Consider the following 15,225-nt stretch of genomic DNA (forward strand, 5'->3'; position numbering starts at 1 on the left):
GAGAGGATCCAAAGAGTCATTTATTTTTCAAAGCTACCAGGTTACTACTAACAGTCATTAGGCTTTATTTTAGGAGAGAGGTCCCAGATGACCCAAAAATAAGAACTACAGTATTAGGTTACCTAAGTCTTAAAGAGAATGTTGATCACAGACAATTTGACAATGTATATATATTAACAGGAGATGCCAATAGAATTATTTTACAATGGTTAAAGAAAATGATAATGCAAAGGAAGATATGAGTATTCTTCATTGTATGAAAATATAGAGATGCATTTTTGAAAAGCAGCTTACTTACCCTGTTTCCCCGATAGTAAGACACCCCCGATTGTAAGACGTATTGGGGGTTTCAGGGGGGTCGGCTAATATAAGCCATACCCCGAAAGTAAGACATATGTCTTACTTTCGGGGAAACACGGGGGTATTGCCGGGGGGGGGAGCCCGATGACGTTGCTTCCAAGCTCCCCGCGCGCCCCTCGCCTTCGCCTCGCCGCCACCGCCTCTTCCCTGGCTTGGCAAAGCAAAGGACGGCGCTGGTCCGAAGCGAGCCGAGCGGGCCGGCAGCTTGCAGCGAAGGCGCTCGTCCCAGCAACCGAGTCCTGCCGAAGCTCGGCTGCAAGCGGCCAGCGAGGCCGACCAGCTCCGAGGCGAGCGGCCGGAGCTGCGCCCTCCTTCGCCCGCCTCCTTTCCGGCAGGCAGGTGGGGCTGCCCAACTGCGCAGAGCGGCTCCTCCCCTCCAGACACACGCTTCCCCGACACGCGTCTGTGGTTCCACGCGTGCACGCCGCTTGGAGCCCTGAGGTTGAACTTGGAAAAGGGCTCACGAGGCTCCTGTCCCGCGGCTGCCCTTCTGGACTCTGGGGAGATGCCTTCGGGAACGCAACCCTTTCAATTTTTTTCCAATGTAAGACATACCCCGAAAGTAAGACATAGTGGGGCTTTTGGGGGTAAAAAGAAAGTAAGACACTGTCTTACTTTCGGGGAAACACGGTATATATACGATTTATACTGTCTTTTAATTGTTATTCCAGCAAGCAATCCCTGCACTTTGCTGCAGAGAGAGATAAGGAAGCACAGCAGTACTCATCCTTGTATTTACTATCTCTACTTAAGGCACAAGCTCTAAAATCATTTAGAAACTAAAAGGCATTACTGACACAGTAAAGAAAACCCCATTCTTAAAGATCATGCAGACATATATGCAATATTGTATTGTATAATGAAGCATATGATGACATAATTACTTAACCTAAGTTCAAAATACAACTCGCACAGCAGGAATGTAAAATATGAGAGAGGCTGAGCCATTAATCCAGAAATATATTAACATATTTATTACTTAGGAAATGCATAATGTACTTTATCCTGAAGATTTTGTTCTAGTTTATGTCCGTATAGTTGTTTTTTGTTTAAATGGAGGTGGGGAAAAAAGTTTCATTAGCTGGTATGTGGAAGATCTGGATTTTCTTCTTAACGGAGAAAAATAAGATATCTTTCTTGGTGTATTTTAGAAATGCTTATGTAAAATAAAAGGTGACATTTTACTTCTAGTACCAGTCCTTCCCATACAACAAAAATGGATTCAAAGTTGGAATGAAACTAGAAGGAGTGGATCCTGAGCATCAGTCAATGTACTGTGTGCTTACAATAACAGAGGTGAGTACCAGAATGATAATACAAGAAACTTTATTTTAGCAATATTATCTATACATTTATCTGTATTAAAAACAAGTTATAGCAGGCAGTAAGAAAATAATTGCATCCCATTATTTAGAGCCAGGTAACATAGAATTATAAACTATAAATAAGAAGGGCTTTGTTACAAAGTCATATTTTCTGGCATTTCTGTAAAGCCTTTTAACTGTTCTATTTCCAAATTTATTTAAATTCATAACCAGTGCATCTTTGATTAAATGTTGTATGTTCAACTTTGGAATGATTATGCAATCTAAAGTTTATTTGAGAATTGTTTCCCTATTCAATAATTGACTCTTAAGGCCCATGAGGAGATACACTTCTACTCATATGTATATTTTTATTTTAGATTTGTGGCTATAGAATTAGACTTCATTTTGATGAATACCCAGATTGTTATGATTTTTGGCTGAATGCTGATTCTTCAGATATACATCCTGTTGGGTGGTGTGAGAAAACTGGGCATAAACTTCATCCACCAAAAGGTACTATGTTATCCATAAAAAATGTATGACTTTAAAAAAAAACATGTTATGGCAGCATAGGTAGACTTTTATAATGAGGACTTAGGAATCTACAATTTTATTCTGGCTATAGTAAAAAACGTGGTACATACTTTCTTTTCATGTTTTCTTACATTATAAAATATAAGTGAATTCTGAAACATTTAAATTCCAGGATCTGAAAATGTCTACTTTTGTATATTTTTTATGTTCAAAGGCAGAAAGTATCCTTTGACCAATGCTTTAATAATTGCACAGTATTTTATTTTTAAAAAACTCTCCTGATGAAGTTTTAATAACTACATCAGTTTAACATTAGGATGCTTGATGAGGATATCAGTGGTTTCAAAAAGGTATAAACCTAAATATTTTTTCTTCTTCCTTAGAAGGAAGAAAAAAAGAGAAATAATATACAGTTGGAAGCATTGTATCTTCATAATTGCCAATGTGCATCAGATTCTGGTTTGTGCCTACCCTGAACTCGTAGCTGAAGAGATTTTGGAGAAAGTCTTCCCCTGTTGCACATGCTCACAGACAAAATTCTGGTATCAACTTCTCCGAACATTCAAAAGTTACCAAAAAGAGTCTTCATCCACCTACACTTAGGCAATCCATATAGCACAGAATAAAAGCTAAAGGATACCAGGACACAAAAAAAATTACTGTTCAGAAAGATAAATGGGTTGAAATCATCTTTATCAATGTCTTCCACTGTTCTTGGGACCATAGAGCCCCCAGTTAATTAGATCAGTGTATCATTTTACAGTACTTCTGTCTACTCCTATGTAATCTTTGATCCAGAGAGTCTCTGACCAACCTCAGGAGGGACCTCTCTATGTTTCAAGGAATGAATTTTTTTTGATCAGTTGATGAGATTCAGGGGAACTTTTAACACATTTATTTCTTTTCTCTTTTCGGGGTCCATCTAAACATTCCATCATAAATATATGAATACTCATTAAAATAAAGTCTGTTTCTATCCCCAGGAAAATGATTATTTTCCTTACAAATATATATGTGCTTTCTAGTCAGCAGGGCAATTGGCAGAAAGATACTTTAACTCGAATCAATGTCCTTCAAAGGAAAAAACTTTTATTTTCAGTATTATACAGTTTTGAGAAATATGGAGGAATAATGGTCTATTTTGGGTCTTCAAACTGGTTGTTCACTTCAGAAGTGTACAATTGCATCCAGTTCAGAAATTCCAGATAGTGGTTCTACAGAATATCTTAACATTATTCCATTAGCAGAAGTGTTAGTATGTATATTATGGCCGGCAGAACCAATGGCCAGCGGAGCAGCCCAGAGTGCACCGCAGAGGGGCCACCCTCTAACAGAGCCCGGCCAGGTCCTCCCTGCCTCCGCCAGCCTCCCTGCCTCCGCCAACACTACTACCCTCCAAAAAGACCTTGACTCTGTGTCTGAATGGTCAAACATTTGACAACTCCAAATCTCAACCAACAAATGCTCTTTCCTGCACATTGACAAAAAGAATCAGAACACCAAATACAAGCTGAATAGACAAGACCTTTCAGTTGACCCTCACTCTGTCAAAGATCTTGGAATACTCATATAAAATGACCTAAGTGCCAAAGCCCACAGCAACAACATCTCCAAAAAGGCTTCAATAGTTGTTAACCTAATCTTAAGTAGCTTCTTATCCAGTAATATCACACTACTAATCGGAGCATACAAAACTTTTGCCAGACCAATCCTTGAATACAGCTCATCTGTCTGGTACCCACACCGCATATCAGACATAAATACAGTGTTCCCTCAATTTTCGTGGGGGTTGCGTTCCAAGACCACCCGCAAAAGTCAAATTTCCGTGAAGTAGCGGTGCGGAAGTAAAAACACCATTTTTGGCTATGGACAGCCAAAAACTACCCCCACGCATCCTTTTTCAAGGCAGCGCAAGGAGCCGGGCTTCAAGTTGGGGGCGGGGAGCAACGAAAGTGCGGAGGCCGGAAAAGATTGTTTTGAATGTCAGCTGCCCCCGCCCCCCCAGCGCCTCCGGCCCCCTCGCCGCTACCCCCCGCCCGCCCGATCCGCCCATCTCACCAGCTTTCTTGGGACACAGGTCCTCCTGCAGCAGCGCTGGTGGCTACGGCTTCTCATCCTCCTCATTCGGCCACTAGCCGGTCTGAGCGCTTTGAGAATGCCCGTCCCACCCCTCTCACAGTCCCTTAGCTGAGAGCGCTTTAGTCCCAGCTATCAGCGAGGGGGCTGCAGGAGAGGCGGGGCAGGCGTTCTCACAGAGAGGGAGAGAGGGAGAAAGAGAGAGAGAGAGAGAGCAAGAGGGGGGAGAGTGGAAGGTAGAGAGAGAGAAAAATGATAGAAAAAAGGGGAGAAAAAAAGAGAAATGAGAAAATGATTGAAGCAGAGAATGACAGGAAAGAAAGAGAAAGAGAGAGAGAAGTGACTCTTGGTGATGACGTATGACGTCATCGGGTAGGAAAAACCGTGGTATAGAAAAAAAACCGTGGAGTATTTTTTAATTAATATTTTTTGAAAAACCGTGGTATAGCCGTTTCGCGAAGTTTGAACCTGCGAAAATTGAGGGATCACTGTACATTAGAAAGTGTCCAGAGATATTTTACTAGAACGGCCCTCCACTCCTCTACTCGCAACAGAATACCTTACACAACCAGACTTGAAATCCTGGGCTTAGAAAGCTTAGAATTACGTCGACTTTGGCATGACCTATGCATAGCTCATAAAATTATCTGCTACAACAACCTACCTATCAACGACTGCTTCAACCACAACAATACATGAGCACACAACAGATACAAACTCAAAGTGAATTGCCCCAAACTTGATTGTAGAAAATACGATTTTAGCAACAGAGTGGTTAATGCCTGGAACTCACTACCTGACTCTGGTTTTGTCACCAAACTCCCCAAACTTTATCCTTAGACTGTCCACTGTTGACCTCACCCGGTTCCTAAGATGTCAGTAAAGGACGAGCATAAGTGAACCAATGTTACAATGTTCAGCTTTGTACTAATTAAGTTTTCTTGGCACACTTTTCTTTTTTCTTCTCTTCTTTTTTTGCCTTTATAATACGTCATACAGTATGTTTATACCAGGATTGCAGACTTTTGCTGTTTTCACTTCACAAAATGATAAAATACTAGCCTTGTTAGTTACAAGAACTAAACAGGCTTTCAGTGTGTATTGTCAGCAAGCATTGCATTTATACCTCACCTCTGTTAAAAAAAGGTATATGTGTGATTTCTGAAGACAAGCTGGTATTTCTGTAGTTTTCAGGAAAAAAAGATATTACTGACTGGTCTTGTTTTTAAATTATATAGTGCCTGTAATTATATTCTCAAGGGCCTTTTAAAAGTTAAATGTTTTCAGTTTGTTCTTGTAATGGACGGTTTGGCAGACACTGAATGGTGATACTGACAGAAGCAGCTGCAATTAAAGTAAGTGCCCCTCAAACTAAAAGAATATTTGTTTTATTCTTCTTTATGGTTTCCAGGATATAAAGAAGATGAATTTAATTGGCCTGTATATCTGAAGAAATGTAAAGCTCAAGCTGCTCCCAAATCCTTGTTTGAAAACCAAAACACAGTTAGTTTTTTCCTTATATTTATCTCTGTGTTCACATTAACATTTGGGTAATATATTGATGTGCCTCATATATCGTATTTTTCGGAGTATAAGATGCACTGGAGTATAAGATGCACCTTAGTTTTTGGGGAGGAAAAGAATCTGCTTACCAGATATTCATCTGGGTAGCATCTCTAGTCTGATCAGGTTCAGCGCATTATTTTATCCCTTGGTTAGGGCTTTTTAAAAAACCTTAGGAGAGAGTAATAATGAAAGAGCTTGTAAGCCTGTAAGAGCTGGGAACATTGTTAGAACATGGTTAGGACAGGAAATAAACATTTGGAGCAAGTTAGAGCAATGAAAAAAAACTGGAAAGACTTAGGGCTTGGAAAACATTCTTAGCAGAAAGTAACAATAGAATATAATTCTTTATTGGCCAAGTGTGATAGGACACACAAGGAATTTGTCTTGGTGCATATGCTTTCATATGAAAGATCTTGCAAGCCTGTAAGAGCTGCGAACATTGTTAGCACCTAGTTATGGCTGGAAAGAAACATTCAGAGCAAGTAGAACAATAAAAAAAAACCTTCAGATAGGGTTTGGAAAACATTATTCACATGGAGTAAAAGAGCTTGCAAGCGGGTAAGAGCTGGGAACATCATTAGCACCTGGTTAAGGCTAGAAAGAAACATTTGGAGCAAGTTAGAGCAATGAAAAAAAATGGCAAAGACAGAGCTTGGAAAACATTCTTAGCAGAGACTAACAATGAAAGTGCTTGCAAGCAGGTAAGAGCTGTGAATATCGTTAGCACCTGGTTAGGGCTGGAAAGAAACTTGGAGCAAGTTAGAGTAATGGAAAAAACTCTGCAAAGACTTAGAGCTTGGAAAACATTCTTCACAGATAGTAACAATGAAAGAACCTGCAAGATAAGATTGTTAACAATCTTATCTTGCTAGGGAAAAAAGCTTCGAAAAAACCTGCATTCAGAGTATAAGATGCACCTGAATTTTCAGCCTCTTTTAGGGAGGAAAAATGTGTTATGCTCCGAAAAACATGGTAGTTAAAAATGTGATGGATTTTATCAATGCAATAAGTCAATTTCTTATAATAAATTTATACAATAAATCTGTACACGCATTACCTATATATTAGCTTTAGGAGAGTTTTTTTTAAATTTTCTAATTCTTTTTTCTCTGCCTCTTGATATTAATTTAATTACTTAAAAATGTGTGTTAAAAGCTTTAAATTTTCATTTTTAAAAAGTATTAGAATAGTTCTTTTCCTATATGGGTAGGATTAAATTCTAGTTTGCATGCCTTTTGCACTATATATAAATAAATGTTATTAAATTTTTTAAAGAATATGAAATCTAAGAACTACAGCAAACTAAGGAAAGAAAAAAAGAAAAGAAAACTCTGGAATTTGCAAGTTTGATGTAAGGTTCCAAAAAAGAGACTGTGAATTCTAGCTGGGTAGATAAATTTAATAATTATTAAAATAATAATTGAAGTCATATTAAATCTGAGTAATAATTAATATGATCTTGTAATATTTACATGAAGGAAACTTTATCAAAGGTTTTCCCGACATCCTTTTTTGACTGGCTGACACTCACCATCTTCTCTTTCAATATCTAAGTAAATTAAATATAAAAGAAGATGATGTAGGGGATTACAAAACGAATGAGACAGAAATAAAAGAAATATGAATTCAATTTTTTAAAAAAACAATCCAACTATTTGATTTTGGAAATAAGAGTTATTCCCAAGACAATGTAATATAAGATTTAAGATACAAACATCTTTAATACATGGTCCCACACCTCATTGACTTCACATAAATCCTAATTTGCCTGAGTGACTACATATTCACCGTCAAGTGCAAGAAGCCAGGAACAGGAATAAAGTTCAAAGGATTAAACATTTATTTGATTCCACCTGTACACAAGAATCTGATCTACTAACAGTAAAGCTAATTTGGTGCTAGATAAAGATCAGCAGAATTCACAGGCATCTGGATTTAGCTCCCTTGCGGGAATGTAATGGCTGTATGTTTCATTTCAGAATAAACTAGGAAAGATAATTTTATTTTGAAAAGTCTATGAAAGGTTACACAGTTTTAACAGTACAGTGATCCCCCGATTATCGCGAGGGTTCCGTTCCAAGACCCCTCGTGATAATCGATAACTCGCGATGTAGCGGCACGGAAGTAAAAACACCATCTGCGCATGCGCGTCCTGTTTTCCATGGCCGCGCATGCGCAGATGGTGTGGCGACGGCAGTTCGGAGGCTGGCAATGGTTATTTTTCATGCCGGCCACCACCCCCCAGCGCCTCCGGGCTCCTCGCCGCTACCCCCGCCCGCCCGATTCGCCCCTGTCACCGGCTTTCTTGGGGCACGAGTCCTTCTGTCACTTCTGATTTCCAAGTCCGATTTGAACCTGGTTTTTTTGCCCTCAAGTTGCTAGCTCTCAATGAGAACACTTTCCACACTTCTGATTTCCAAGTCCGATTTGAACCTGGTTTTTTTGTCCTCTCAAGTTGCTAGCTCTCAGTGAGAACACTTTCCACACTTCTGATTTCCAAGTCCGATTTGAACCTGGTTTTTTTGCCCTCTCAAGTTGCTAGCTCTCAGTGAGAACACTTTCCACACTTCTGATTTCCAAGTCCGATTTGAACCTGGTTTTTTTGCCCTCTCAAGTTGCTAGCTCTCAGTGAGAACACTTTCCACACTTCTGATTTCCAAGTCCGATTTGAACCTGGTTTTTTTGCCCTCTCAAGTTGCTAGCTCTCAGTGAGAACACTTTCCACACTTCTGATTTCCAAGTCCGATTTGAACCTGGTTTTTTTGCCCTCTCAAGTTGCTAGCTCTCAGTGAGAACACTTTCCACACTTCTGATTTCCAAGTCCGATTTGAACCTGGTTTTTTTGCCCTCAAGTTGCTAGCTCTCAGTGAGAACACTTTCCACACTTCTGATTTCCAAGTCCGATTTGAACCTGGTTTTTTTGCCCTCTCAAGTTGCTAGCTCTCAGTGAGAACACTTTCCACACTTCTGATTTCCAAGTCCGATTTGAACCTGGTTTTTTTGCCCTCTCAAGTTGCTAGCTCTCAGTGAGAACACTTTCCACACTTCTGATTTCCAAGTCCGATTTGAACCTGGTTTTTTTGCCCTCTCAAGTTGCTAGCTCTCAGTGAGAACACTTTCCACACTTCTGATTTCCAAGTCCGATTTGAACCTGGTTTTTTTGCCCTCTCAAGTTGCTAGCTCTCAGTGAGAACACTTTCCACACTTCTGATTTCCAAGTCCGATTTGAACCTGGTTTTTTTTGCCCTCATGTCCTCCTTCCATCCCTCCCTCCTTCCATCCCTCCCTCCCTCCTTCCTTCCTTTCGTAAAAAGCACTTAAACAATGACAGAATAAAAACCCCCAGCCCTCACCTGTGTTTGAATTTCATTCACTCAGTCATTCATTCATTCTTCTCTATGCCACTCAGTCACAACACTTTCAACCCACAAATTACCATTTCCCATCCCCTTAATGTACTGTACTGTACCTCTACCTGTACAGTACCTGTACTGTACACATTGAATAATACACTTAGTCATCCTGATAGTAACAATAACAATATTTATTTACATTTTTAAATTTTTTTGGGGGGGTTAGCATAACTAGGATAAATCGGGATCTTCTTCTATCACCATGTCTACAATGGACGCTGCAGGTGATGATGTGGCAGACCTCTTGGTTTTCGTGACAAACATAGTTATGGGCAGTTGTTGGCGCGTTTTCTTTTGCTTGGCTAACATGGCTCTGTATGGTGCAATGGTGTTGTCAAGGGAGGCCTTAAAGTGTATAGAGCGAGTCATGTTGGGATCCCAAAGTTCCACCATGCGTTGGAGATGTGCAGCAGTTCTGTTCACTTCTGCAAGCCGCTCAAGCGTTAGGCCAACATCTTCTTCTTCCTCAGCTTCTTCAGCTTCCACTTCCTCCTCCTCTTCTTCACTCGCTGACTTGGTCAGCTCCTCCAGATCTCCGTCTGTCAGCGGTAGGCAATGCTCATCAAGCAAACCATTGACTTCCTCTGGTGTCATGTCAACGAAGCCTTCTCCACCCAGTGCCTGTGCCAGCTTCACAGAGTTCTGGACTGCAGCATCTTGAATTTCTTCGGGAGCAAATCCCCTGTGATAATGCACCACTTCTGGCCACAATTTCCTCCAGCCGGCATTCATTGTCTGTGACTTCATATCCATTAAGGCACTCTGAATGTTCTTCAGACAAGATGCGATTGTGTACTGACGCCAGTAGGCCTTCAATGTGAAGTTTTCATCAGCATCCATTGCTTGCACGATGCTTCCAAGAGAATTGCGCGTGTACAGTGCCTTAAATGCGCGGATAATACCTTGATCCATCAGCTGGATAAGCGATGTGTTTGGTGGCAAGAATTCTACTTCCACCCCATCATGTTCATGTGCCAGGTCATCATGGCCTCCAGCATTGTCCATTAGGAGAAGCACTTTGAAATCGAGTCCTTTGGCAGCCAAATAAACCTGCACCTGTGGGATGAAGCACTGATGAAACCAGTCCCGCGTGAGGGGTTTTGTAATCCATGCTTTAGGATTATGCATCCAGTACACTGGCAATGCATTCTTATTTCTGTTCTTGAGGGCTCTTGGATTTCGTGACTTATAAATTAGCCCTGGCTTCAGCAAAAAGCCTGCTGCATTCCCACACATGATCAAAGTCACTCTATCTTTCATGGCCTTAAAGCCAGGGGCTTTGGCTTCATCTTGCATCAAGAAAGTCCGTGAAGGCATCCTCTTCCAGAACAGGCCTGTTTCGTCCATGTTGAACACCTGTTCTGGAAGGTAGTCCCCTTCTGCAATTAGATCTTTAAACGTGCGCCGGACAAAGTTTTCAGCTGCACCTGTATCTGCTGAGGCAGCTTCTCCATGCAATGACACACTCTTCAGGCCATAGCGCCGTTGAAATTTGTAAAACCACTCTTTGCTTGATGTGAATGTGGCTGGGGCTGAAGAAGCAGAAGATGTTGATGGCTGGGGGTCTTCAGAGTCACCAGCCCCTTCATCTACAGAGAATGACAGGAAAGGGAGAGAGAAGTGACTTGAATGAAAGCATACAGTCCTTCCATCCCTCCCTCCTTCCATCCCTCCCTCCTTCCATCCCTCCCTCCTTCCATCCCTCCCTCCTTCCATCCCTCCCTCCTTCCATCCCTCCTTCCTTCCATCCCTCCCTCCCTCCTTCCATCCCTCCCTCCCTCCTTCCTTCCATCCCTCCTTCCATTCCTCCCTCCTTTCATCCCTCCCTCCTTCCCTCCCTCCCTCCTTCCTTCCCTCCCTCCTTCCTTCCATCCCTCCTTCCATTCCTCCTTCCTTCCTTCCTTCCATCCCTCCTTCCATCCCTCCCTCCCTCCCCCCTTCCTTAAAAAACACTTAAATACAGAATAAAAAACCCCAGTCCTCACCTGGGTTTCCCTCATCTGCATCGCCTCCTTCTGTGTCTTCAAGACGGTTGTACAATTGCTGTGCCTTGGTCCTTATGGTGTTGGTATCCAAAGCAATGCTCTTTTTGCGGCAGTCTTGTACCCACACAGACAAAGCAGCTTCCATCTTCATAAGGCGTTTGTTTCTAGGCGTCACCATTCTTTTTGCAGCATTGTTGAATGTTATCTGAGAAGTTTGCCTTATCTTCTTCTCATCTTTCCGGATGTATCGCACAGTCGATTCGTTGATCCCATAATGCCGACCAACATCTACATTAGAATGTCCTGCTTTCAGCATGTCCAAAAGTTCAATTTTCTCCTTGATTGTCAGCATCTTCCGGCTCTTTTTAACGTCGCCGACTCCACTCCGTGTGCAACGTTTAGGTGCCATCTTACAAGAAGTGTTCACAAACAGCTCCAAGCAAGAGATCGAAGAAACAGATCCAAGAAAGAGCTCCAATGCAAGAAACAGCTCCGACCAACAGCCCCGACCAACAGCTCAAAAAGTTCCAAAAGTTTCAAAGCAAAGCACGCTGAGCAAACAACACTGATTGGCAGAGATGTCTGTCAATCAGCATTGTCGGGCGAAATGTTTGCAATGACAATGCTGATTGGCTGAAATCTTGCTGTATCACCATTGCCGGGCAAACCTATTACAATGGCAAAGCTGATTGGCCGAGATTTCGGCCAACCAGCAATGGTACACGGCAGTTTGGTAATTTCGGGCGGGAAAAACCGTGCACGTATTTTTAAGTACAATTTTTAAAAAAATTCACGATACAGTGATCCCCCGGGTATTGCGAGGGTTCCGTTCCAGGACCCCTCCCAATGACCGGTTTTTCGCGAAGTAGCTCTGCGGAAGTAAAAACACCATCTGCGCATGCGCAGATGGTGTTTTTACTTCCGCAGCAGCGAGGAGCCGAAGATTGGGGTTTCCCCACCGCCCACGCAAACTCCTCGCTGCCGCTCGCCCGCCCTTCGCCCGCCCACGCCGTTCGCTCGCGCCGCTTCCCAGCTAAGTCCTGAAGCCAATTCGCTTCAGGACTCAGCTGGGAAGCGGCGAGAATGAACGGCGTGGGCGGGCGAAGGGCGGGCGCGCGGGCAGGCAGGCGGCGGACAAGCCGTTCGCTCGCGCCGCTTCCGAGCTGAGTCCTGAAGCCAATTCGCTTCAGGACTCAGCTGGGAAGCGGCGAGAATGAACGGCGTGGGCGGGCGAAGGACGGGCGGGCGGGCAGGCAGGCGGCGGACAAGCCGTTCGCTCGCGCCGCTTCCGAGCTGAGTCCTGAAGCCAATTCGCTTCAGGACTCAGCTGGGAAGCGGCGAGAATGAACGGCATGGGCGGGCGAAGGGCGGGCGCGCGGGCAGGCAGGCGGCGGACAAGCCGTTCGCTTGCGCCGCTCGCTCGCGCCGCTTCCGAGCTGAGTCCTGAAGCCAATTCGCTTCAGGACTCAGCTGGGAAGCGGCGAGAATGAACGGCGTGGGCGGGCGAAGGGCGGGCGGGCGGCAGCGAGGAGTTTGCGTGGGTGGTGGGGAAACTCCTCGCTGATGCCCGCCGCTTGCCCTCCCGCCAGCAAGAGGGGGAAGACCTAGGGAAGTCGCCCAGCAGCTGATCTGCCCGGCGCCATCTACGCATGCGTGCCCATAGAAAAAAGGGCGCGCATGCGCAGATGGTGTTTTTACTTCCGGGTTGCAAAATCGCCATATAGCCATTTCGCAATGATCGGGATCGCAATACCCGGGGGATCACTGTACAGTGGAACCCCGACATACGAGCAGCTCTACTTACGAGCTACTCGAGATACGAGCTGGGAGAGTAGAGAAATTTTTGTTCGACTCACGAGCTTCCATTCGGGATACGAGCCGAGAAGAGCCGGCCTGGCTTGCTTTGCTTCCGAGCTGATGCAGAGCCGAATAAAGCGTCACGCCCCTCTGACGCTTTCGGCGGCTTCCGAAGCGATGCTGGGCTCTTTTGCCGCCAAAAGCGTCAGGGGGGCGTGACGCTTTATTCGGCTCTGCATCAGCTCGGAAGCAAAGCAAGCCAGGCCGGCTCTTCTCAGTATCCAGCTCTTGGTGAGTCCTTGGCTTCTGCTGGGGGTGCAGAAGCGGGCGGGGGGGGGGGGCGGCAAAAAAAAACGCCCGGACAAGCACTTGCTGCGAGAGGCGGGCGGGGGGGGGGGCGGCAAAAAAAACGCCCTGACAAGCACTTGCTGCGAGAGGCGGGCGGGGGGGGGCGGCAAAAAAAACGCCCGGACAAGCACTTGCTGCGAGGCGGGCGGGGGGGAGGGGGCAAAAAAACGCCCGGACAAGCACTTGCTGCGAGGCGGGCGGGGGGGGGTGGCAAAAAAAACGCCCGGACAAGCACTTGCTGCGAGGCGGGCGGGGGTGTGTGGCAAAAAAAACGCCCTGACAAGCACTTGCTGCGAGAGGCGGGCGGGGGGGGGGGCGGCAAAAAAAACGCCCGGACAAGCACTTGCTGCGAGGCGGGTGGGGGGGAGGGGGCAAAAAAAACGCCCGGACAAGCACTTGCTGCGAGGCGGGCGGGGGGGGGGGCGGCAAAAAAAACGCCCGGACAAGCACTTGCTGCGAGGCGGGCGGGGGGGAGGGGGCAAAAAAAACGCCCGGACAAGCACTTGCTGCGAGGCGGGCGGGGGGGAGGGGGCAAAAAAAACGCCCGGACAAGCACTTGCTGCGAGGCGGGCGGGGGGGGGCGGCAAAAAAAAACGCCCGGACAAGCACTTGCTGCGAGAGGCGGGCGGGGGGGAGGGGGCAAAAAAAACGCCCGGACAAGCACTTGCTGCGAGGCGGGCGGGGGGAGGGGGCCAAAAAAACGCCCGGACAAGCACTTGCTGCGAGGCGGGCGGGGGGGAGGGGGCAAAAAAAAACGCCCGGACAAGCACTTGCTGCGAGAGGCGGGCGGGGGGGGGGGGCGGCAAAAAAAACGCCCGGACAAGCACTTGCTGCGAGGCGGGCGGGGGGGAGGGGGCAAAAAAAAACGCCCGGACAAGCACTTGCTGCGAGAGGCGGGCGGGGGGGGGGGCGGCAAAAAAAACGCCCGGACAAGCACTTGCTGCGAGGCGGGCGGGGGGGGAGGGGGCAAAAAAAACGCCCGGACAAGCACTTGCTGCGAGGCGGGCGGGGGGGAGGGGGCAAAAAAAACGCCCGGACAAGCACTTGCTGCGAGAGGCGGGCGGGGGGGGGGGCGGCAAAAAAAACGCCCGGACAAGCACTTGCTGCGAGGCGGGCGGGGGGGAGGGGGCAAAAAAAAACGCCCGGACAAGCACTTGCTGCGAGGCGGGCGGGGGGGGGGCGGCAAAAAAAACGCCCGGACAAGCACTTGCTGCGAGAGGCGGGCGGGGGGGAGGGGGCAAAAAAAACGCCCGGACAAGCACTTGCTGCGAGGCGGGCGGGGGGAGGGGGCCAAAAAAACGCCCGGACAAGCACTTGCTGCGAGGCGGGCGGGGGGGAGGGGGCAAAAAAAACGCCCGGACAAGCACTTGCTGCGAGAGGCGGGCGGGGGGGGGGGCGGCAAAAAAAACGCCCGGACAAGCACTTGCTGCGAGGCGGGCGGGGGGGAGGGGGCAAAAAAAACGCCCGGACAAGCACTTGCTGCGAGAGGCGGGCGGGGGGGGGGGCGGCAAAAAAAAACGCCCGGACAAGCACTTGCTGCGAGGCGGGCGGGGGGGAGGGGGCAAAAAAAACGCCCGGACAAGCACTTGCTGCGAGGCGGGCGGGGGGGAGGGGGCAAAAAAAACGCCCGGACAAGCACTTGCTGCGAGAGGCGGGCGGGGGGGGGGCGGCAAAAAAAAACGCCCGGACAAGCACTTGCTGCGAGGCGGGCGGGGGGGAGGGGGCAAAAAAAACGCCCGGACAAGCACTTGCTGCGAGGCGGGCGGGGGGGGGGGGCGGCAAAAAAACCGGGGCACTTTCGCTGCGAGTGGCGGGAAAAAATAAGCAAGGAAAAATAAG

General features: G+C 46.6%; 1 protein-coding gene across 2 annotated transcripts in view; it reads left to right on the plus strand.

Moving 5' to 3' along the window:
* Positions 1–15,225, plus strand: part of L3MBTL3 (L3MBTL histone methyl-lysine binding protein 3) — a 136,105-nt gene that overhangs the window by 60,095 nt on the left and 60,785 nt on the right. For both annotated transcript variants that reach the window (XM_070733494.1, XM_070733493.1), the window contains exons 8-10: positions 1,552–1,656; positions 2,045–2,180; positions 5,689–5,780. In XM_070733494.1, coding sequence (XP_070589595.1) covers positions 1,552–1,656; positions 2,045–2,180; positions 5,689–5,780 — 333 coding nt within the window. The remainder of the gene's footprint in view (positions 1–1,551; positions 1,657–2,044; positions 2,181–5,688; positions 5,781–15,225) is intronic.

This window comes from Erythrolamprus reginae, chromosome 1 (assembly GCF_031021105.1).
Source record: "Erythrolamprus reginae isolate rEryReg1 chromosome 1, rEryReg1.hap1, whole genome shotgun sequence".
Classification (NCBI taxonomy): Eukaryota; Metazoa; Chordata; class Lepidosauria; order Squamata; family Dipsadidae; genus Erythrolamprus; species Erythrolamprus reginae.